Genomic DNA, 26012 nt, shown 5'->3' on the forward strand with positions numbered 1-26012 from the left:
TTGGCCATTAAATGGGCCTTCGAGGAATAGCGCCAGTGGCTTGAAGGAGCAGAGCACGAGGTCACCGTTATTACAGACCATAAGAATTTGGCCTACATCCAGTCCGCCAAGCGGCTCAATCCTCGCCAAGCCAGATGGGCCTTATTCTTTACCCGGTTCCGATTTGTCATAACGTTCAGACCTGGTCCAAAGAACACCAAGGCGGATGCGCTTTCCCGAAGTTTCCAATCCACTCAAGACTCAGAATCGTTCGAGGAACCCATTATTCCTTCCAGTTTAATCTTGGCCGGGTTAACTCAAGATCTCGCTACTCGTGTTTTGGCCTCTCAACCGTCTGCTCCGCAGGAGACCCCTCAGGATCGTCTCTTTGTTCCCAAGACTCTGCAAACCTCAGTCATCAAAGACTTTCATTCCAGCCAATTAGCAGGACATCCGGGCATCGCCAAAACCATTGAAAGTATGTCCAGAGTGGTTTGGTGGCCCACCATGAAGCAAGATATCACTCGTTTTGTTTCTTCATGTCCTGTTTGTGCCCGTCATAAGTCGCCCAGAGTTTCCCCCATGGGCCAACTTCTTCCATTACTCGTTCCTGAAAGACCCTGGTCCCATATTTCTATGGATTTTATCGTCGATCTCCCCAGATCTTCTCATTGTTCTACCATTTGGGTTACTGTCGATCGGTTCAGTAAAATGGCTCATTTCATACCATTACGCAAGCTTCCTTCGGCCCAGGAATTAGCACAGCTGTTCATTACCCATGTGTTCAGACTTCATGGTTTCCCCAAAGACATTGTCTCCGACAGAGGATCCCAATTTATCGCTAGTTTTTGGAGAGCGTTTTGTTCCAACCTAGGCATTCGGCTTAGTTTGTCCTCCGGCTATCACCCACAGTCTAATGGACAAACCGAAAGAGTTAACCAGGCCCTGGAACAGTATTTACGTTGCTTCGTTGCCAAATGTCAGACCAATTGGGCAGAGCTGGTACCCTTGGCCGAATTTTCTTATAATAATGCCTATCACGTTTCTACCAAGACGTCACCCTTTTTCTGTAACTTTGGGTATCATCCTAAATGCAACTCCTTTGACATCCCTGCCAAGGCCGCTCGGTCCAACTCTTTGGTAGTTACTGCTCTCAGAGACTCTTGGAAAAAGGTGCATTTAGCTTTGAATCAGTCCTCAGCCCGATCTAAGATTTTTTATGATAGGCACAGAAGACCCTGTTCTTTCAAAGTTGGTCAAAGGGTATTTTTGTCTACTCGTCATATCAAGCTGCGCCAGAGATGTCATAAGCTGGGTCCTAAATTCATTGGACCTTTTCTCATTTCTAAACAAGTTAACCCGGTAGCCTTCCAATTGCAGTTACCCAAATCCTTGAAGGTTAATAACGTTTTCCACTGTTCTCTCTTCAAACCGGTCCCCGCTTTGTTTCATCAGAAACGGCCCAAGAAGCCGGTGGTTGTCAAAGGCCATAAAGAGTTTTTAGTTGAACGGATTCTCGATTCTAAAATTGTCCGGGGTCAACTTAAATTTCTGGTACATTGGCAAGGATTTGGGGATGAAGAGAGATCCTGGGTTCCGGATAGGCTTTTACATGCTCCCAGATTAAGGGCTGAATTCTTTAAAAAATTTCCATTCAAGCCCGGGGCTAAGGGTTCGGTGACCCCTCCTCAAGGGGGGGGTACTGTTAGAACTCCTGCTGTCAGCGCTAGCGCTGAAGCAGGGAGTTCTCGGCGGCGCGTTCCGGTTGTTACTAAGCAACCGGGACGCCGCCGCGCCACAGGAAGGGGCCGCGTCGGTGACACGCACATCCCTTCCTACGTCACGGACGGCCGGGAGACTAGCGCCCGGCCGCTTCCGCAACGCCTGCCCCGGTTGCCTAGGCGACGGGGGACGCCAGGCAGCCGGGCGGAAGCTAGGGACAGTGCGGCATCCTCCCTGCCAGGAAGTGCGGCTATATTAAGCTGCACGCAGGGACACTCAGGCGCCGGTTATAGTTCAGACCCAGCGTCCTGAGTGTTCCCGGTCCCTGCAGTTGCTGCGATCCTGGTCCTGTCGGCTTGCCTTGGTCCCTGCAGTTGCTGCACTCCTGGTCCTGTTTACTGTGCCTGTTGGATGCCATTTCAGCTCTCAGCTTTGTGCTGTTACACCCGTGTCAGATAAGTTAGAATCTTCATCATCTCTACTTTTCTGTACTGCTTATTGCATCATCTATTGTGTATTGTTACACCTGTTGCCTTTTTGAGTCATCGATTGTGTATTGTTACACCTGTTGCCTTTTTAGTCATCCATTGTGTATTGTTACACCCCTTGCCTAGTGTTGGGCCGCTCAGGTACCGTTACTACGGCCGTGGCAGATTTCTGTATCCGGGGTAACCATTTGCTCCTCATTCAGGATTCCCGTTAGGTCCTCGCCAGTTGGGTTAGTTAGCTTTCCCCTTGTCAATCTCTGGCCTTGGCGTGCGAGTTGTCCACACGTAAGACCAGGTGGCATCGAGGTGGGAGCCTGACTAACGGGCTCTCACGAACGCGGCTATTAGTGGTGAAGGTTAGCTCCGCACTCGCACGCTAACTCCTTTGGTTGCAACGGAGTCAGGGCGGCGAGGTTACCCTCTATCCTGACAGTTTTCTCCTTCCAGTCCATGTCACGTGGTGCCTCGCCAGGCAGCGTGGCACAGGAGATCCTGACAGTATTATATAGTTATTACTGCTTTTGTTATTGTGTGTTCTCACAAATGTGACGTAATAGAGAAACTCATTTTGCCACTGAATTCAGCATGCCTTAATTAGGTGAAAACACAAATTCACACACCAGATGCAGATCTAGAGTCGTTTTTAAATGTTATTAGCAGGGCTGCCACTAGGAATTTTGGGTCCAGCCACCCCCCATCTCCCCCCTTCCCCATCCCCCCCCCCTCACTTACCGCCAATCTAAAAGCACAGGCTTCTTTAATGCAGGATGCAGGTGGGCAATTACAATGCAGCACCAGCTGGTGAGTCAATCAGAGCTCGTGTACAAGCTGCCACTGATTGGCTAATGGAACACAAGCTCTGATTGGCTCAAAAGGAGGCAGTCAGGGGGGGGGGGATTATGGTGGGCAAAAATGAGCTGCCTGTACAGAACAGCTGTACCCACAGCACCCCCCTGTCGGTGGCCCTGGTTATTAGTGTAATTAGATCTACTATAATGCCCTATTCTCTGCTTATACAGTCTGTTGGCATCATCCCAGAGAACGGGGAGATGAAGGTATTGTTCACTCGCACTGTCCTCTTGTATTAAGGGACACTTATTGGTAACCAATGGGATGGTGTGTATGTTACACAGGGTTGGGAGGTGTGCTACCACTGGACAATAAAGATTTATAGACACAATATTTCAAGGAGAAACAAGAAAAAGGATTGTCACTGGTGTGGTGCACCTGTCATAGAACTTTTGAAACAATAAAATGTAACCTTTATTAGTCATCATCCCAGAGAACAACTGATATTTTTTTATCAAATGAGGGATTACAAATGTACCCTTGGAAACTTAGGGACAGATGTATTAAGCCTGGTGAAGAGAAGTAGAAGGTGATAACATACCAGCCAATAAGCTATGTTATAAAAATGACAGTTGGGAGATGATTGGCTGGTGTGTTATCACTTTCCACATTATCTCCACTTTATCTCTTCCCCAGGCCTGATACATCTGCCCCTTTGTTATTTCCAGTTCTAGTGATTTGGAAAAGTAAGAGGTTTGTAGGGAGTTCGCTCAAAGGGAAATATTCTCTGTAACTGCATCTTTAAACCATATTTTTACATTATAAAGAACAACAGTAACTTACCCCCAAACAAAACCACATGCAAAAAATGGTACTAAACCTTCCAACACTGTTATATACTGTATGTTATAACAATAACCATCTCTTCCAGTCTCTAGCATAACCGGTAATAAGCACAAGCCCATGGTTCCCAAACTTTTTTTAATCTGCCACCCCTAAATATCAGAATTTTTTCATGGCACCCCTAAGGCAAAATGTATTCATTGATAAAAAAAAAAAATGTTAAATTAAGTAAATTGTATTTATATCTCATCCTCATTGTCAGTTATGTCGTAATGGACAGGATTCACTTCTGCTTGGTTGTGCCTTATCTTATCACAATGCATTTGTGTACATACAGTACATGTTTTCTTATTTTTCTTATTTTTCTTATTTTTCTGCAGATGGGTGTTAGTGTGGTGGACAGTGCAGTTGCTGGACTAGGTGGATGTCCTTATGCAAATGGTGCAACAGGGAATGTTGCAACGGAAGATGTACTTTACATGCTGAATGGGCTTGGCATTCACACGGTAATAGATTATGTAATTGTTTATGCTTGTCTTTCTGGTTCAAGTTATTACTTTAAGGATGAAAACACTCTAATGTTCTATTTATCTTATTACATAAAAATGGAGGGCACCAGATAGGTACTACAGAAGATGTCCAATGGAATAAGTGATGTCTATAATTATTAAGAAAATACAAATTGTGCTTACATTTGGGGCCTTATTCTAGTTCACTCTTTCTGATAAATTCCTTCTTAGATGGACAAAACCATGTGCACTGCAGGTGGGGCAGATGTAAGTTGTGCAGAGATAATTAGATTTGGGTGGGGTTTTACTTCAAAGTGAGATCTATATTGCAGTGTAAAAATAAAGCAGTCAGTATTTTCCCTGCACAGAAACAAAATAACTCCAAAATCTAATTCTCTCAACACATTTTACATCTGCCCCCCCTCCCCCCCCCGCCCTGCAGTGCACATGGTTTTGTCCATCTAAGAAGGATTTTGTCAGAAAGAGTGAACTAGAATAAGGCCCTTAGTGAGATACGGTAAGCATCCCGGCTGTCTGCACTGGGAAGGTTAGGATCAGGCTAGGGAAGGGGAGGTTTGGTTAAGGCACTTGTGGGGAGACTTAAGGTTAGGCTGCGTAGAGGAAATGGTTAGGGTTACGCTGTGGGAAGGGGGGTTAGGTTTAGGCACCTAAAAGGAGGGTTATGGTTAGGTGTTAGACAGTGGGATGGGGTTAGGATTAGGCAGCAGGTTGCGGGGGTTACGGTTAGGCACTGGGGCAGGGGGATGGTAAATGTACTTAGCTGACCCCTGGTGGGATTCCGTATCTATCCCCATTTAGTGGCTTATGCAACAAACCTTGGAAATGTATCTAATCCAAAGCAAAGTGATATGCCAAATAATTCCGAGTGACCCAGAGTTCAGGCCAGGGACCTCATTTTATTCAGAATCCAAAGTAAATTGAATTGTTGGCTCTATACCAAAGCGTCCTTTTACAGTGAGCATTCAGTTGGGCCAAATAAACCTACTTGGTGCATCAATCAAAGGCAACTCATCATTCTTATTCAAAATGTGCATCTTACTTACATAAATCTCTCTGCACATTTTACAGCTGCCCCCTGCAGTGCACATGGTTTTGTCCATCTAAGAAGGAATTTGTCAGAAAGAGTGAACTAGAATAAGGCCCTATGTTAGACTACCCTTCCCAAAATTCAATCGTGCTGAGCATCTTGTGGCGTATGGCCTGTAGACCCTAGTGTATGTATCTATATATTCAATGGGAACAGCATTATTGGCCACTCCCCATTACCCCCTTCCCCCACAGAGAGAGAAAGGGGGGCATTTTCTTCAGTCTTCACATGGTTCTCCCCGCAACTTCCACGGTATCTATTTGCTCATCAAGCATTTAAGCTTTTTAGCAGGACTGCCGCCGTTCCAGGACTTCCACAGCATCTTCTCTTCACATGGTAGATGGTGGCCTTATAGCTAATTTGCATGGCCACCGCCCAATCAGAACTTTCAGAGCATATCAATAGAATTTCAGGTTATGCAGAGCATATACAATGCTTGCTTTCAGATAAAGCCTTTCTTGCACCTGGAATAGTCCTAGTGGAAGTGTGTGCTGATAATGAGAATGTCTATAAAATAGTGTTGGTGCACTTTTCCTTCTGCAGCCATAGCTGCCAAATCCTTGGAAGTAGTTTAATGTATTAGGATAGGTCTATCAGGTGCAATAAGGTGCATAAGGTTTCCTCACTACAGTTACAGTATATCTATCTACAGATCTTTATTGTAATTATTAAGCATCTTTATTGAGCAACTTTGATCTGGGGGTAATAAGAGTGCACCCCACCCGAGTTTCTTTCTCTTTTTGTTTTTCTTGTCAAACTTATTATAAACTCGGGGGTGCACCACTGACCATTACAACAAACAGGCTAAGGCCAGAGGCAAAAGCCTGTATGTAATGTTAACTATAGAAGTTATTCCTTAATTTTTTGTCAGTTATATCCCCAATCCACCATCTCCACTCTTTAATCATCACAAAATTGTTTAACCCCACCTAGTGCAGACCTCCCTCACCCTTTTCTTTTATCTATCTACAGACACAGGACCAGATTCAGACCTGTTAGCAAGGCTGCAATTTTTTCAGATGGACAAAACCATGTGCACTGCAGGTGGGGCAGATGTAACACGTGCAGAGAGAGATTTGGGGGATTTATTTTGTTTCTGTGTAGGGTAAATGCAGGCTTCTTTATGTTTACACTGCATTTTATATTTCAGCTTGAACCCCTGTGCACGGGGGACCAATGTTTTGCGTCTCTGTTCATGTGCAGGCGCAGGGTACAAGCAGGTACGGTGAACTACATGTTTGCCATCCCGCTCGCACCTAGAAGTGCGGGCCGGAGGCGTGGGGCAATGGTGGGGGGCACAGCCCATGGGAATGCCCAGCGTTTCATGGGTGTTCCCATGAAAACACTGGACTTTCCCATGGTAATCACCCGGTGATGCGGGTGCAGGCAGCTGATGTCAGCTGATGTCAGCGGATGTCAGCTGCCCACCTGGTTCCAGCACAGGGCGCTCACAGATCAGAGACATCATAGAGGTGTCTCTGATGTGCGAGCACTAGAGAAATCATTTGATGGTCAACCAACCATCGAATGAGTGCTCCCCGGCTGCGAATTAATGATTATGCAAATAATACATACGCATATACTGATTGAAAAAGACTACAGGCAGTTGCATATGGATGGGAAGTATACAGAAAGTTCAAGTGGAGTGCGCTCCAAAGCAGCCTTGTGGTGGGTGCAACCAAAAATGGTGACCCCAATACCATAAACAATGCAATGTGAATAAATAGAAAACAGATGTTCCCTCCACTGGCACTTTAATTGAATGATACGTCCCTGAATGGCGGGATAGTATCCTCTTCTCCAAATATCAGACAACAATGGGTATATTTTTTCCATTTTCTATTTATTCAAGTTGCATATTGATGCCTGGACCCACTTACTTCAGTGTGTTTCACAGGTGAAGGTTCTGCTAGATATCATTTAGACATTTCAGTACTAAAGAGCTTATTTTTTCTGATGTAGAGTTGACATAAATCACACAGCCATTCTGTGCAGGGTCAAACCTTTTATTTCCCCTGTCAGTTTATTATGGACATTTCAACAGAATTCCAAGGATTAAATTACTGTGTCTGAAAAATGTCATCCTAGTCCCCAGAATTTCATTTCTAAAAAACAGTAAGCAATACTTAATCCTTAAAAGGGGCAAGATGTGTGAAAATGACCAATAATTGCTACACCATAACATCTCTCATTTTCCAATTTAACCCTATATGGATTTGAAGCAAAAGGAACAATGTCATATTATGAACGTTTCTTCACTATTATTTACATTTATGTTTAACAGTATCTTATATAGCGCATACATATTCCGCAGCGCTCTACAGAGAATATTTGAACATTCACATCAGTCCCTGCCCCAGTGGAGCCTACAATCTATATTCTCTACCACATGTACACGGACACACACACACACACAGACATTCTAGGGTTAATTTTGTTGGAAGCCAATTAACCTACCAGTATATTTTTGGATTATGAGAGGAAACCGGAGCACCCAGAGTAAACCCACAAAATATACAAAATATACAAACTCCGTACAGTTAGGGCCAAAGTGGGAATCAAACCCATGACCTCAGTGCTGTGATGCAGTAATGCTAACCATTACACCATCCGCACATTGCAGTCTTCATATTTTATTACATTGGCCCTAAAGAGTAATACTGTATTTACTTTTCTCATGTATGCTGTTTATAGGATTTGACCAACATTTTAGGTTGTTTCTGGTGTAGTCTATTTAATGGATTTGATTCAATTTTTTTTCCAGCTTAAAACCATGTGATGCAATTCTTATTTAGAATTTAGAAATATGTTCAAGTGCAGAGGTTGGCAAGTGTGTCCTAAGAGCTAAGATGTGGCAGGGCATGCTGTTATATGTAGTTCCACAGCAGCTGGTACATGTTGTCTTACTCATATTCTATTGTAACATAACACTCCTCAAGTATGTTTTAGAACAAAACAAATAAATCTCAGCACTATTGCCGATGTTTTGAATCCAGATAAATACTGTAGCTCTACAATTTGGTCTGTAAACTATCTTTCTCGCAATGCAAGTGTGATTAGTATTGCAGGTGATAAGCAGTACAAATTGTATATTGTTCTAGGAAACCTAGTACTTTAAGTGCAGGACAAATTAAGCATGAATTGCTTCAAGTCTGAAAGTGCCTGTCCTTGCCTGATTATGCCTGTTATCTAAGTTTATCTGTAATATATAAAATGTACATCCTATAATATATGATTTTCACTGATAGTAATACAGTCATTCTGTTCAAAACTCATCTGACCAATTTATATATTTGTTTTGCCATTATAACTGTAGCTCTCTATCCACCTGGCAATGTGCAGTGAGTAAATTGCACTCATCTATCTTGTCCAATGTCCACTATACTGTAGTTTATGCAGCCTGTCACAAAACAAATATTATGAACGGCTGAGTACAGCACATGCTCTACAATCTTATTAAAAAATCTATAAAACAAAATCAGAATTTAATCTCAATAGATCACATTATACTGTACCACTTTGCCTAGCATTACTATAACACTTTCATACAGAATACAAAACTGTGACAATATAAGTCATGCGCTAAGCAATCAGGTCAGTGTAATACCAATGTTCACCAGAACACATACATCAAAAAGATTTGCTATCTACTTAACCTTGCTATTTTATGTCCAAAATAAATTTCTCCTTAATGGGAGGAGTCAATCTCTCATTTAATTCATATATTCCAAATGCATGAAAAACAATAAAAGCAATTTAAAATGTAAACAGTGTAAAGTTAAATAGATCCACAGTGAACCATTGTGAGAATAGGTTTTCAGATAGGTACCATTACCAAAGGAGATGGAACTGATATGATACAGTTCAATAAGACACTGGAGTGGCTAACAACACTTCTCAGTACTGGATCTTAGTCTCCTGTTCGGCAATGGGGGTTGCTCTGTTTCCTCTACTCCAAGGTTAAGATCAACTCTTTCCCTCCCCAATTCTGGGGACTTTTTCATGGTCCAAAAAGATGAGTAGTCCGATGATTGTATATATACCTGTATATCATACCTCCCAACTTTGGCAATCTTGAAATTGGCACCTGCCATGCCAAAGGCTAAAATGAGTCCTTGGTTAAAGGGGGCATGGTCTAGTGCCTTTTTTATCAGTTTTGGGGGAATGCCCAGCACTCTCCTAGTGACTGGGCAGCCCCCAAGCCCCTCCCTGCTCTCCATCCCGGTTCCTTCAGCAATTAGGGGAAGCAATCTCCTGCTCCCCCTCCCCTAACTGACCCCCTCCCCCCCGGACAGTGGGACAGTCCTCAAATAGCGGGACTGTAATCAGGAATGGTTTCCAAATGAAACAGGAAACAGCACGGCACTGCAGCTCCAATGTGGTTTATTGAACCAAATTGAAGCTGAACTGCCATGCTGTTTCCTGTTTCATTTATGGAGTGGAAACCCTGTCTGGTATTTATCCTAGCAAAGGCATGCAGCCTATTCTATTTACATTGTGGGTAGTGTCGTTCCGTATACCTCTATATATATATACAAAAGTAGAAGGCACTAGCAAGGTTTTCTAAGACTGCATGACGGCAGTCTCAAATCAATAAAATCAATAAACACTGTTTAGGTGTAAATCAACTTTCAGGCGGGTAGCCCTTTATTATGCCTTGATAAAGCGCCACCCGCAAAAAATGTTGATTTACACCTAAACAGTGTTTATTGATTTGAGACTGCTGCCGGGCAGTCTTAGAAAACCTTGCGAGTGCCCTCTACTATATCTATATATATATATATCTGAAAAAGAGAATGAGAAGGGCGCCTCCTAGTGCAGTATATAAATATATTTCTGTGAAGTAACCATCCACCTGAGAGATAGATAGCACCCCCAAAAATTAAGGAGTACCGTAAGCAGTGGTATCCAACCCCTGTATTTTTAGCCTGATGTATTAGTCCTCCTGCTGGCGTGAGTCATCCACAAAATCCTTATTCCTTATGCCTCATTACATATATGAAAGACAAGAATATACATGAAGCTGGGAATAGTGTAATACTGTTAAAAAGTTTAATTAAATTGACAAAGTAACAACTTAGTTGCGCGTACAATGTTAAAAAATCATAAAAGCTTATCTGGTGTATGCTCCAAGTTGCATATCTGAGCACAGTCAACGGTCAGCCGTCAGAGTTCCCTCAACGCGTTTCATCCATGCCTTCTATTGGACTTCCTCAGGAGTGTCTTTACCCAGTACTCCGCTTAAACCCTGTGCACAAGTCGGGCTACAGTGCCTGTGAGCCCCAGGACATGAAGTAGCAACGTATGCACACCACCCGCTGTGCAGTCGGGATTCCGGCCTTCGGGCTAATGACTTCGGAATCCCATACCACATCCTCATGCTTACCAGGTTACCGGTAACCTTTAGGCTTACTCTAAACATATTGCCTAGATACCTGCCTTGTATTGATGTGCGTGCTATAAGAGAACCATTGACGTTTGCTAAGTGTTTACAGTATTTGTAGTGTTAGCAGACCCGAACTTGGTGACCATGCTGTGATGTCCCTAGTACTGTCTTTTCATAACCCCTGTGAGGCCCTTGGGGTCAGGAGTCGAGCAGCACTATCACAAACTGTCGGGTCCGTGTCCTAAATCTTAGTAACGTTATGCCTATGGTGTTTGAATTTGTTGCATACATGCATTGCATTTGTGGTGAATTGCTGTCTGTATTATATGTCCATTTGCACTTGAAGTCCTGCTCATCCACATGAGGAATAAAGAAGTATTTTTGTTGTCTTGTGGTCCATCTTCATTTGAAGCACCTCTCTCCCCCCAGGAAGAAGAACCCTAGGGACCCTGGCATGAATACTACATATATATATATATATATATATATATATATATATATATATATATATATATATATTGTTTATACACAGGTTGCCCTGGTAACCCAGCGTCGCGAACGCCGGGCGGAAGAACCGGAAGTGAAGCACGCACTACTTCCGACTACACGCCGGCTACGGACGCAGGTGACGGGCTCCCGCCTCTGTCTTCCCTTACCTGATAAAGGTAAGCGTCTTACTGTTGATTTTGTCACTCCTGCACCTTGAAAACGGGGCTCTTCCCCGAAACGTCGGTCTTTGTCTGCACCCATTTGATGATGTTATAAAGCTGTTTTTTACAAGTCTCCGAGTGCCGCCGCTGTTTTCTTTAAGTTACCTACTTTGTATTGGAAGGCACCGGAGCAGAGTGTTCATCTGGGACTGAGTGCCGGTCCGCCCCCCCCACGCTACCAATTGACTGCCTGGATTCAGGTTGCCGCATGGGACAAGGCACCCCGCTACCATATACCCATTGTTTTTCAAGGCAGAGTACGCAGGAACCCCTCACCAGCACCTTGCACTTTCGGTTCTCTCTGTGTGCACGGCAGTCACAGTCGACACACAAGAGTCTACACAGGGTCACGCTAAATTATAGCATCTCCCTGCTTATTATCACCCCCTCACATCACGCAAGAGGCTCAGCACGAGGTGGATATCAGTTTGTGCATTGGCTATCAGGCTGCAGTTTGCGGAGAGTATTCTGCCATACAGCACATTCCAGCAGACAATCAGCAGGCTAAGATGAGCCAACAGGAAGATGCCAGGGGCTATGCCAACATACCCCTGATGAGAGGACATTCCTATGGGTTCTCCGCGGAGGACACAGCCCGAGTTCTATTCCCTGAACAACTGTCAACACAAGAGGACAGCAAGGGGGCAGAGGATCTGTTTCACCAACTCCTACGCCTAAAAAAGAGGGAGTCTGACTTCCAACTCCACGGCATAGCACTCTCGGACTATTTCAGGGAAAAAATGATTCCCCGGGGATTCAGGATTCGTAACGTCCCAACTATAGGGCGTTACAATCCTGAGTTCTGCAGCAAATGGGTGGGCATCCTTAACCGCTGCAGCCTGGACCTAGTCCTCCTTGTAGTGGAGGAAGCAGGGCGTGAATTAGCCCTGACCAAGGAAAAAATCGATCAGGTAGAACCCACCTTTAGGGCGGATGCCATGGATGACCCCAGCCAGCAATGGCTGACCAAGCTCCAAACGCAGGTGGACAAATATCACCGTGACCTGGTTAAATTTAAGAGGTCCAAATACACGGCTGTGGCTGAAGACTACGAAACAAACAAAGTGTACAGATGGGCCATGGGGGGTGAACAAACGGCACAACGCCCATATAACGCTAGGGCTAAACATCACTGGCGCCGCAGACGCGAAGGCCAGAGCCGCGACATCGCCACGTCAAACAGTGACAGTGAGTTCGCCTACAATGACATGGATACCATCCCCGAACCAGCTGACACTGTCCCTTTAGGGAATCCTCCCGCCACGGCGCCCACAATGGCAAGAGGAAGAGGCAGGCCACCCGCAGGGGCAAACAAAATCAAAGGAACTCCAACAAGAACAACTCCAAGGAATCGGTGATCTACAATTTATCCTCTTACATCCTCAACCCTGCTGAACAATCTATACTGGAAAAAGGCTTATCATTCATCCCTACAAACAACCACGATGATCTTCAATGGGGCATAGATACATACAAATTTGCAAGAAAACTCAGACTGGGCGAACACTTCCAACACTCCTCTATTCCCCCTACCACAGAGATGCATCAGGCTTTTATAGACAGTCGTAAACATTCCAAGTTTGACCCCCAATCATCGAATCCGTCCATAAAAACGTTCATGAGGCTTTTGGGAGACTCTGTGTCCAAATACACTAAAGCAGCGGTGACCATCCACCACAACGTGTCCTACGATGAAAGACAAGCTCTCCGCTCGCTGGGCGCAAATACCAACATCATCGTGCGCCCGGCCGACAAAGGCGGGGGCATAGTCATCATGAATACGGCTGACTACCGGTCTGAAGCCCTAAGACAACTAAGTGACGATCAGACATATGGCAAATTGGGAAAGGATCCCACCAGCGAATATAAAAAGGAGCTGGATGCGGTGCTGGATGAGGCAGCCAGGAGTAATTTAATCTCCAACAAATTAGCCGCGGCCCTCAAACAAGATTTTCCTATATGCCCTGTCTTCTTCACAGTGCCCAAGATGCACAAGAACCATGAACATCCGCCGGGCAGGCCGATTATTTCCGCAAGGAACAGCCTATACCATCCTATATCAGCTTTTCTTGATGGCTTGCTCCAACCGCTCATTCAGAAGCATCCCAGCCATATTAAGGACACCACCAGCTTCCTCAAACGCATCCAACAACAAAATACAGATTGCACAGACATGTTGCTGTGCTCCATGGACATCTGTAGCCTCTACACGGCGATTCCACAGGCAATGAGGACGTTCCTCATCAGTGAAACAGAACTAACCATCAATATAGACCTATTCCTTGAGTTACTGAAGTTACTGGAACTGATCCTCACAAGGAACTATTTTCTTTTTGACGGGGTTTATTACCTGCAAAAGAGCGGGTGTGCGATGGGGAGCAATGTCTCTCCATCGTACGCCAATGTATTTATGCTCCACGAGGAACAACAGATGTTCTATTCGAATGCTATTTGGGCGGAACAGATATTATTATATTGCCGTTACATCGACAACGTCTTTATCGTGTGGCGGGGTAGCAGAGACAGCTTGAAAGAACTCATCCTATTCATCAACTCCAGGGAATCGCCCATCAAAATAACATCACAAATAGAACAAGCGGCAATAAACTACTTGGATGTATTGGTGATCAAAGACAATGGGGGACTACACACAGAGGTGTACTATAAACCGACCAACAAGAACACACTACTCAGAGCCTCAAGTCACCATCCGAAAGCCCTAAAAGTGGGACTGGCAAAATCACAACTTATACGCAGTGCCAGAATTACCAGCAATCCCCTGAAGGTGGAAGAAGCCCTTAATACAGTGGTCCAGAGATTTGCAGCCAGAGGCTATGACAAGAACACGTTGGAACGGCAAAAGACAGAGGTGATGGGTATCCCCAGACAATTGTTATTGGAACCCAAAGTAAGGTCCCAGAAAGAGGTCATTCCCTGGACCAGCAGGTATTCCACCTCAAGCCCTGTCATACCAAGAGCCACTAGGGCACTCTGGCCCATAGTGAGTACGGACCAAAGCCTGACATGTTACAAGAACAAGAGGCCGATTACCTGCTTCACCAGAGAGCGGAGCATAAAAGATATGGTCGTCCACACGGACATTACTGGTTTTGCAAATAACACACAAGCTCAACCCTTGACCACATTCCTCACCAAGAAACCGGGCTGTTATAAATGTGTGCAATGCACCACGTGTCAACATATGGACACAGGCTCCGTGTTCCAGATCCCCTCAGCTCCAGGCTCCTTCAGGATCCACCATGTAGTAACATGTTCAACATCGCACGTAGTGTATTTGCTGACATGTCCGTGTAAAAAGGGCTATGTCGGCAAAACTATCAGGCCCTTTAAGGAGAGAGCAGCCATGCATCGATCCACAATTAAAGCGGCATTAGCCAATAAAGTTAGAGGAAAGGTTTCTGAACACCCAGTTGCCAGGCACTTTGCCGAAGAAGACCACAGACTGAGTGATCTCAGACACCTAATCATTGACCATGTTCCCATCCAGCGGAGAGGCGGCGACAGGAATGCCAAGCTGTTGCAGATGGAAGCCCGCTGGATTTTCAAACTGGGGACTGTATTCCCTCGGGGACTTAATGAGAGGATGCCCTGGAATGTCTTCTAAATGGACTTCCCATGCATGCCCCATCATTAGTTTAGTTCCCCTGCAAGTTACTGAACGCTTGCTATTTTGTATTGATCATCCAATAAGCCCCCTCTAGGCCAGCTCAAGTATTCTTGACCTGATAGCCTCTCGATCCATATCTATGATACATCATACACGCATGAGCCAGAATGATATGTTAAAGCCTGACCCATGCAGATGTCCACATATCCTCCAGCCTTTAGCCGCCCGCTAATATGCCGTACAGTTGAGATCACCGTTATATTAATAACGCAATCATTGCACAGTAATGCCATAACTATGCCACCTGTACTGTAAAGTTTCTTGCGCATTGTATTTTATTGCACGCCATTCACGAGTATGTTTTGTTTATACACAGGTTGCCCTGGTAACCCAGCGTCGCGAACGCCGGGCGGAAGAACCGGAAGTGAAGCACGCACCACTTCCGACTACACGCCGGCTACGGACGCAGGTGACGGGCTCCCGCCTCTGTCTTCCCTTACCTGATAAAGGTAAGAGTCTTACTGTTGATTTTGTCACTCCTGCACCTTGAAAACGGGGCTCTTCCCCGAAACGTCGGTCTTTGTCTGCACCCATTTGATGATGTTATAAAGCTGTTTTTTACAAGTCTCCGAGTGCCGCCGCTGTGTTCTTTAAGTTACCTACTTTGTATTGGAAGGCACCGGAGCAGAGTGTTCATCTGGGACTGAGTGCCGGTCCGCCCCCCCCACGCTATATATATATATATATATATATATATATATATATATATATATATATATATATATTGTATATGAGGCCGGTTCGGTCTCTGGAGCACTGTTGAGTGGGGTCAGAAGGACAGAAGCAATGTACTCCCACTGTTCCACCATGGTGGGGTCAGATGGACACAAGCAATGTATTCCCACTGTTCCACCATGGTGGAACAGTGGGAGTACATTGCTTGTGTCCATCTGACCCCACGCAGCTCAACTGCGCTCCAGAGACCGAACAAGCCTCATCTCAAACCTTTGCCAGTTTTCTTGCTCCAATCCTTACCAGGAGCCACCAAAAACCTGGACATACCAGTGGAGTAGAGTTCCTGGACTATCTTGGGAGTGCCATCCCTTAAGTGACCTCCTTCTTCAACATCTGGGACCTCCCTTCCCCCCAAAAGGGAATCCCCCACTTTTCAATTTATATCTATACTGGAATACAAACCCGAAGTATGGACTATTGTAAAGAGGCAATATAGGAATGGACCTGGACCTGATCATAAGAACAAAATACGGTACCGTATGGACTCAAAACTCCCACCTAGGCAAATCTTCTTTTTAACAATATTTACTTTTTCATTCATTTCTCTTCATTTTTTTTTTTTTTATTCGATGTAATTATGATTACAATCAATTTAAGGGTAATACTTGCATAATAAATATATATTTTTTAGAATTCCTTTATCAGTATCAAAAATATTCATTTGAGTTAGTGCGGAGCACAAAAACCTTTCCTTTTTGCATGCTTTTGTATGGGTGTGACAACCCCTCCAAGTACACTACAGCTTGACGAAGCATCTCAAAACCTGCACCTCTTTTCTGGTAACTCATTACCAGATCCCTTGTTTTCTTCCAACAAGAAATAAGATCACTTCATTCAAAGCGGCTCATGTAAGCACCCTGGAGGACAGAAAACATGCTCCGTTATGGTCGAAATTGGAATCACAATTGCAAACCTACAAACTTGAACTGGATCGGTTCAATAAGAAAAAATGTAGTGAGTTTGAGGAAGCCCCGGTATACCATTGGCTGAACAGTACACAATCTAATCCAACAAGATTTAGATTCTGATCAAGGGTACAATGGCGATCCTGCAAAGATAAGGTGGGCTCCAACAGTGACAGTGAGTTTGCGTTTCAAGACTCAGATGAGCCTTCCACCTCTTCCTCCAATATCCCTTTAGGCCGCACAACACGAGCGTGCCTTGCAGGATCTGCACTAAACTCACCTGTCATGGAGGCCAAACGAAAAGACTCCACCAAACCACCAACAAGCAAACAGAAACTTTAATATTCAACTTGTCTTCAAAACTGCTATCATCTACTGAACAGAAAGTGCTTTCGAAAGGCTAATCTTTTGTGCCTACAAATGTACACAAAGACTGACTGGAAAGTTGATCTCCATCACTTCAATCGCAAACAACGCATTAAGGAATTCTACCAGCATTAAGTTCATCCCAACATACCATAAAAACACCAAGATTTCCTTAGACAACATGGCAAATCGAGCTTTGACCCGCCCTCCCACAATACGTCCATCAAAACTTTCTCTCGACAGTTGGACAACTCTATCACCAAGCACATTGGCATTAAAATCTTTCTAAAGTTGAACATCAGGCATTAAAATCCTTGTCTAAACGCCAATATATTATAATATGACCGGCAGATAAAAGCAGTGGCATTGCCATCCAAGACGGTGACCAATATATTCAGAATCTTGATGCACATCTGTCAGATACTAAGACTTATAGGAAATTGCCAGGAAATCCGACATCCTAATTTAAACAGGAACTGGGCAAAATTATTTTGCAGGCATTGCAAGAAGGCCACATCAAAAAAGTCGACAGAACATTAACATCAGATTTTCCTATTATACCGGTCATATTCTCCATCCCTAAAATTCACACGGACTGTCAAACCCCCACCCCCCGCTCAGACCCATTATTTCAGCCCGTGGTTCTCTTTGCCAGTACATATTTAATTTTTTGGACAATCTAATACAGCCGTTTGTTATGTCCCAGCCTCACTTCTTGAAAGACTATTCAAGACTATTCAATTGCTTGTAAAATTACGACAACTGGACCATATTCCACCCAATATATTGTTATGTACAATGGATGTGTGCAATTTGTACACTGTCATCCCTCACACTGAGAGGCTGTCTGCCATGTGCATTTTTCTTAATTTTGTTAAATTCGATTTGCTAGACATCCCACTATTTCTAAATTTATTGGAATTTATTTTGAGCAAAAATTATTTTTTACACCACTATAATTTTTATTTACAGCTTACTGGATGTGCGATGGGGTCCAATGTGACCCCGTCGGTAGCAAACGTTTACATGTTTTCTCAAGAATTTTTTTTTCTTTACAGAGGAAATCATATCCAACAACATTTTATTTTATACGCACTATATAGACAACCTCCTCATGTTTTGGGTGGGCAGTCAAGAGGATTTTATTAAACTAATTGGCAACATTAACCAATTGAACAACCCCATCAAACTTACGCACCAAAGCCATCCTACCCAGATCAATTACCTGAATGTAACGATCCAGGTGAGAAACGGGTGCATACATACTTTGATCTTTACCAAGGCCACTGATAGAAACACCCTGCTTCATTATAGCAGCTATCATGCCCCCAGTCTGAAAAAAGGCTAGGTCCCAGATGCTACATATAGTGAGAATTACCAGCAACACCGAGCTGTTACCACAAGCCAAACAATTTCTAGAGCGGGGATATGATTATCGGCTGCTTAAACACCAAAAAATTGGAGGTTCTCAACACTCCTCGATCCCAATTATTAGCAAAAATGGTAATAAGGGATGATAGGAAAAAATATGTTTGTACCCACTTTCACCTCCATCAGCTCAGCATTACCCCGGGTCCTTAATGAACTCTGGCTGGTGGTAACTACTGATCAACATCTGTATTTCTCTAAGACACATGCCACATGCCTGCACCTAGACACGGCTTCTTATTTCAAACAATCAAGATCTGGTCACAAATACAAAATTCATCAAGTTGTGACGTGCACTACCATGTTCGTCATTTACATCATCAAATGCCCATGTGGGCTGCATTATGTAGGCCAGACTAGTCGCCAATTTCATGAAAGAATGGCAGCACACAGATCGCGATCAAGGCCTGTCTGATCAGCCAGTCGCTCCCCATTTTAAAAGTCATCAGCACACCCTAGCTAGCCTAAAATACCAGATCATGGAATATATTCCGATTCCAATCTGTGGAGGTGACCGGCAAAAACGTCTGATCCAGAAGGAAAAATACTGAATCCATGTTTTGGACATAGTAGCCTCTCATGGCCTAAACAAACAAATATCATTAAACATCTTCTTGGGATGATTATGTCTCTCATGACCTAAACAAACAAAGATCATTAAATATCTCTTTGGGATGACATTGTCATAGTCCACAATAGTTATCACACTAACCAATTTAAGTTATAGATCAAATATTATACAGTCGTTTTTCCAATAAATATGCTTGACACAGGGGATCTTCCTCAATCTCCCAGTGCAACGATATACCTTTAATGCTTCTTCTGATGAGTGAGCATTAAGTAATAGAGGGATTCAGTATTCATCTTTCCAGAGAGTAAATCTATTAATTATTGTAATGTTACATAAAAAAACACCAACGTCGAGATCTAATGACATGTAATAATCTTCTTATCATTAGCTTATTTTATTAGTCTTTCTCTAAGGATAATTTTCCCGCTGTTTCATTTCCAAGACTTTTGCCCACTATCTAACTTTGAACATAATTGCCACTTTTTTGCTAATTAATCTTAACTTGATTGCCTTTTAACTTTAATATTATCAGCACTACTTTATATGTTTAACTCTTGTTGTACACTTTTTTAATCCTTTTCAATACTTTTATTGTATCCACATTTCTTTCACTAATTGTGTATTTTCAGCGTATATCGCTGCTTACACATCTTATTGTTTTCTAGCACCTTCCGCCAAGAGATGTGGTGAACACCGTTTGTTCTCCATGGCAACTGCTAAAGCTGCGGGGTTGAGTATGCCAGGACGCTAGTGGGTTAGCCAGGCAACTCACTCACATACAGTGGCAGGAGTGCGGGGGTGCTGATGTGTGCGTATGCTGGGTCGCCAGCTGGTCACCTAGACAACCAACCTACGTCAGATATATATATATATATATATATATATACAGATGGGGCAGGACTTATCCTTGCAGGGGATGGTGATGGCGACGCCAGCCGCCATCCCCCCACCAGCCGCCATCTGTACAGCGAGAAGGGGACGTGCGCGCGCCCCCTTCCGATCGATTCCCCTGGGTCACTGCCGGCTTGTTGTTTATTTCCACAGTGCAGTGTTATGCCAGTAACCAGCGTCCCCGATGTTGCTAGGTGGCGGGGAGGCGCGGCTACTGACCCGTGCCCTGCAATTGCCATATGGGAAAGAGTCTAGCGAATAGTTCATTCAAATTTATATAAAAAAGATCTATATTGTCTGGTTGCAAGTTTTTGTGGAAAGGGCAATAAATAGAACACATGCAAATTTTGGGAACATTGCAGTAAGTAAATTAACATAAACAAATGTGTACAAATAGCTGGATCTGTATCAGGCAATTGCTTGAAGCTGCCAGTCCAATGCACCCTCTCCATTGAAGTAGGCCAGGTACTGGTCTCTGACCTGCTTTGCACGCTGTGAAGACCCATGTGCCAGTGGGTTGGCATTAAGGGAGGTCCACCCATCGATGTCCTGAGGCTGGTGTGCTGGTTCCGGTTCTGACACTACTGGTATTTGTGTCTTGCCTTGCGCCTCAAAAAATTATACAGGGCACAACATGCAAGCACTATCCATTGGATTTTGTCGATGCGCATATTGATTGCACTGTGGAAAATCCTGAACTTGTTGCTAATTATGCCGAAGGCGTTTTCCACAGTGCGTCGCGCCCTGCAAAGCCTGTAATTAAAAATACGACGCTCCTGATTAAGCACTCTCTGAGGATAGGGCCGCATGATGTGCTCATGGAGTGCGAATGCCTCGTCAGCTAAGAAAACAAAATTTAGTCCATTTTGGCATTCACCACTAGAAGGGAGGTTTAGGCGCTTTGTGACAAGGTGCTGGTAAAAAAGAGTGTCTTTCAGGGAACCTCCATCTGATGCCCTGCCATTTTTACCCACATCCACAGAAACAAATTCATAATTGGCGTCAACTATCACAAGCAATACTACACAAAAAAAAACCTTATAGTTATAGTACAAGGAACCCGATTTGGGTGGCTGTGTAATGCGGACATGCTTCCCATCGATGGCCCCTCCGCAGTTGGGAAAGTTCCATCTGGTCTCAAAATCAGCCGCAATACCTTGCCATTCCTCACGAGTAGTAGGGAACTAGAAAAGAAGTTTGAAGAAAAATGTATTTAATTTGAGGTTTATATTAACATAACTTTATAGCATATTTCATTGTTGATGGTCAAAATTGAGCCTTCCCAAGGAGGAAATTTGATTGACAGTACACACTTCTCAAGATAATTGTACTTTGCAAACCATGCATGAGATATATTAAGGATGGACAGGCCAACCTGTGGCTCTCTAGATGTTGTGAAACTACAAATCCAAGCATGCCTTGCCACAGTTTAAACACTCCCTTTCTTATTGCTAAACTGTGGCAAGGCATGATGTGATTTGTAGTTTCACAACATCTGGAGAGCCACCGGTTGCCCAGGCCTGTATTAAGCCCTTGTTTGTTGTGTTTTACTGGGGTACAACAAACCAACCAGGGCAGATTTGTCCTGCCCCAGCAAAACCCACCACAGAGTTATGACCCACCTCCCCCCCCGCGTCTTTCCCCCTCCTCATCTCCGTAAGCATAAGCCCTGCCGCTGCCCCGGCCGGCAATCTTAAGCGGTGTCAGGTTTGGAGATTTTACAACATTAAACAATGTATTTGGTATGTGCACAATTCTCTAGGTATATGACTGCTGCTGCTTTCAGAGCATGAGGACAGCATATAGGGCCCTGCAGGTTTCAGGAATTATACGCCCCAAAGCCTGAGGTGAAATCAAGGACCCAAACTTCAGATCCGCTAGGGATCTACCTGTTGCCAGGAAACGCAGAGTGACGATCAGCCTCTCCTCTGCAGGTATTGCCCTCCGCATGGTGCTATCCTGTCTTTGGATATATGGCCTCACCAGTCCCAGCAGTTCCTTGAATGTACTTTCATCCATCCGCAGGTAGTTACAGTAGTCTACTGGGTTGTTTTTGCGAATCTGGACAAGTAGTGGCATATGAGAGAGAGTATCCCTCTGTAAAAGCCAATGCTTGGTCCAGCAGGCTCGCCTTGCCCTATTATGGCCTTTTCCTCTATCATCATTAGAGCTCTCTCTCTCTCTGCTATCACAGCAGCTCCTGCATACGCTGCCAGCAAATTATAATGAAAAGGATCCATTATTGACCTTGGAAAAGCTTTATTAGCACACAAGCTACAATAATCTGGAGAAGAAATCCAAACTATTCACTCTGCACAAATGCAATGATGTTAAAATGGCTGCTGAGCCTTGATACAATCCTGTAAACATAAACACCCACTTCTACAGCCTGCCAATGAGGGTTTTGTTATTTTTTGCCCATTATGCAAATAGGTAAGGACACTGTGATCGTCCAGGATCTAGCCTACTAGCTATGACGTCAGATCGTATACTATATCGTTTGCAGATCGTACATTATTTTCAGTCCAAATCTGATGCTTTTTAGCCTATAGTGCGTTCCCGTGAAATCGTATACGATATCGGACGACACATGAATCGTACCGTGGGTACGCACCTTTAGGATTGATGATGCCCCTTATTTTAGGGACAAACTTGACACAATCATTCATGAAATTCAAAAGTTCTTCAGCAATGATTGCGGTGTCTTGTTTTCTCCTGCCTGTACAACCTCTTACAATAAAATGCTCAAGAATAATGTGAGCGTGTCTTGAACTGTGCACTACTATATCTTTCTGATTCAATATTCCTGTATCTAGATTTATTTCTATGCCTTTTTATCCAGCATCCCTTCTTTCCTGGTAAGCATGTATTAAGTATTTATTATCGGTACTTATGTAATATCTGAGCTCCCGTTTTTCTTATGAGACCGCGTCCGCTCGCCACGCTTCGGGCGCGGTGGCTCGCTGCGCTCGCCACACTATATAAAATCAACTCCATGCGTAGTTGGATAGTAGGGGTATGAAAAAATGGGGTGCATTTAACATGGGAGCCCAGATAATACATAAGTACCTTATTATCCTACTAGTGATCTGCCCCTGACTCATACTGTATGCAATCTGCTACCCTTCACACATACCCTGTCCTAGCCACCCTACTCTATGCCCTCTGTTCCCTATCACACACCCCCTGCTACCCATCACATTTCTATGCCATGTGATGCAATGACATGTGATATGTGCATAGTATAGCATGTGATGGGTCCTTACAATTGTAAGCACCTCTGGCATTTTTTTGCGTCACCCCCGGGATCCACGCCACCCCGAAGCATGGTGAGCGGTGGCAGAACACGTCCTCTGAACTTTTCATACCCCCACTATCCACGTCGGCGTGGAGTTGACTTTATATAGTGTGGCGAGTGCAGCGAGCCACCGAGCCTGAAGCGTGGCGAGTGCAGTGAGCTCCATGAGGGGACGCGGAAAAGTAATCTGCTGCGCTCGCCACGATTCGGGCTCGGTGGCTCGCTGCGCTCGCCATACTATATAAAATCGACTCCTCGCCGACGTGGATAGTGGGGGTATGAAAAGGTCGGAGGATGCGTTCTGCTGCGCTCGCCACGCTTCGGGCTGCCGTGGATAGTGGGGTTGTTTTAGGAACACATTCACACCAGCCATATCATACATCTGAGACAGTAATGACGACATGTGCTAACAAAGAACTGTAATTTTTACTGAAATATATGAAAAAGAATGATCAAGATAATAATAATAATTAGGATTAAATAACAATAAAGATAAGAAAGATAAAAGATACTATAATAAATCATGAATAATTTACAATAAAAAGATAATAATTAAAACATCAGTCCTCTTTAGGAAGGAGGGTCAGTGCGAAGAGGGCTCTTTCAAAAGGGTTCTCTGCACCCAATGTTTGCCTTCAAATAAATTCTTGGAGGTACAACTGCAACATGTGGCGTGCCGTACCCCTCTGACGCTTGTTGTGTCACTTGCACGCGCCCCACATGCTTTCGATATTTTGCGTATGCACGCCTGTTGTAGGATCTACAAAATTGTACCTATGGTTCATTTGTGCATGGTAATACCCTGCACGTTGCAGTTCCTCTGTGGTGTAACCCCTCCAACAGTCACTATAAATAGTGGTGCCTGCCTCTATGTTGTCCACAATCGCTGCCATCAATGTGGCAGCATCTCTCCGAGGCACCACACAAAGAAAGCACTGGCCCGTCTCAAGGCAGATACCACCAAAAACCCACTGCTGTGGTACCATGCACCCAACATTATATTTCCTGCGGACAAACCTGGATTCGTCGATCTCCACGATCTTCCCGGGCCTGCCAATCTGCGCCAGGAGGTCACACGTGCAGGCCTCTCTCATCCATCTGTTATATAAGACGGCAGTCTTTTTTGACATATCCAGCTCATCCTGGCAAAACTGGATTGAGGTCAGCTCCTGGGCCCAGGCATAAATGAATTTCACCTTGGTGATGAAAGACAAGCGGCACCCCGGGAACCAGTGCGCCGCTCGCACGCTCACCTTCAATCTGCAAACTGCAAAAGGTCCCTGGTAGCCACAGACTGCAAACTGAGGGCACAATGAAGGTAAGACCTAAAAATTTACACTAATTGCTAGTCTTGGAGATGGATTTGGGGCGCGGCTCCCCTTGGGTTGGTGTAACCGAGTTGCTTTCGGGGTGGCACACCCTAACATTTATTTAGCACTATTTATTTTCACTAATATTAAATTTCCTAGCACTACACTTTTTAACCTCTAGCTTCTGCTTCTTTCTTATTAACACACATTTATAGCTTAGTTTTTCACTTGTGTGCTGCCCTGGGGTGACTGGCTTATGCTGGCCTTTTTGGGGTTCCGCGCCCCAGATTCTTAGTATTAGGGACCCACCAGAAATGAGGTCACCGTGAAGCTGGTTGGTGGGCAAATATTTCTTGGCCAATTAATATACCAAGAACCTCTATTATTGATTGAATTTGATTAATAATATGGAGTGTGCATCTGCACCACATGTCTTTCTTTGCAGAACTACAAGTCCCAGCATGATAGCACCTCATGTAAATCGGGTGTGCATTCTAAGATCCCCCCCCCCCCCCCCAAAACTGGATTGAGGTCAGCTCCTGGGCCCAGGCATAAATGAATTTCACCTTGGTGATGAAAGACAAGCGGCACCCCGGGAACCAGTGCGCCGCTCGCACGCTCACCTTCAATCTGCAAACTTTAACGTGGCAGCGCCACATATTCTATTGTAACAAGTGCCAGAGCCCACACATAGCCAGAGCCTGCAGATCATTGGCAAGGAACATATCCACCACTGCACAAGGTCTTGGTCAAGGACCTTGACAAAGTTGCCAGGATGGATTAAAGGCATATGGGTTGAGCTGGAATCTACTGTACAGTGCAATAAAGGCTGTACTTCCACATCTCACACAGCAAATGGATTCCTGAGAGCCTTCTTTGTGAGAACTGCACCTGATACCAGGACTGCTCCCTGCATGTACAGCTGCTATTTAAGTTACTTCCTTCTAATTCAGAGACAATACCACAGTAGCCATAGATACACTCCCCAAACAGGATGAATGAAGGTTTTTGCTATATGTATCCTTGCACCATTCCATTGTCAATCTACAGTGTGGCAGGGCCAGCATAGTTCCACATCAAGTGAATGTTTAACAACATAATTAGGACTAAGTGCAGCAGCAGGACTGATTAAATTCAGTCCAGGTTTTTCTAAAATATCTGTTTGAATCTTGGTTTGGATCATTAACATCACCTGTGTTTTCCTGTTAAAAGTCTGTTTAGAGCTGGGCAATAGGCTTAGGGGTGTGGGGATTACGCTAGGGATGCTGGAGTGTAGTACCCACATT

General features: G+C 44.3%; 1 protein-coding gene across 4 annotated transcripts in view; it reads left to right on the forward strand.

The window, feature by feature from the left end:
- The window catches only part of HMGCLL1 (3-hydroxy-3-methylglutaryl-CoA lyase like 1), a 176451-nt gene that overhangs the window by 143652 nt on the left and 6787 nt on the right, over positions 1-26012 (forward strand). For 3 of the 4 annotated variants that reach the window (XM_083177321.1, XM_083177320.1, XM_083177322.1), the window contains one exon: positions 4202-4327. In XM_083177321.1, the coding sequence (XP_083033447.1) occupies positions 4202-4327 (126 nt within the window). Of the gene's footprint in view, positions 1-4201; positions 4328-12691; positions 15672-26012 lie in introns of those variants that run through there. The other variant, XR_014471756.1, reaches the window with a different exon arrangement.

This window comes from Crinia signifera, chromosome 3 (genome assembly GCF_055691185.1).
Source record: "Crinia signifera chromosome 3, ASM5569118v1, whole genome shotgun sequence".
NCBI lineage: Eukaryota > Metazoa > Chordata > Amphibia > Anura > Myobatrachidae > Crinia > Crinia signifera.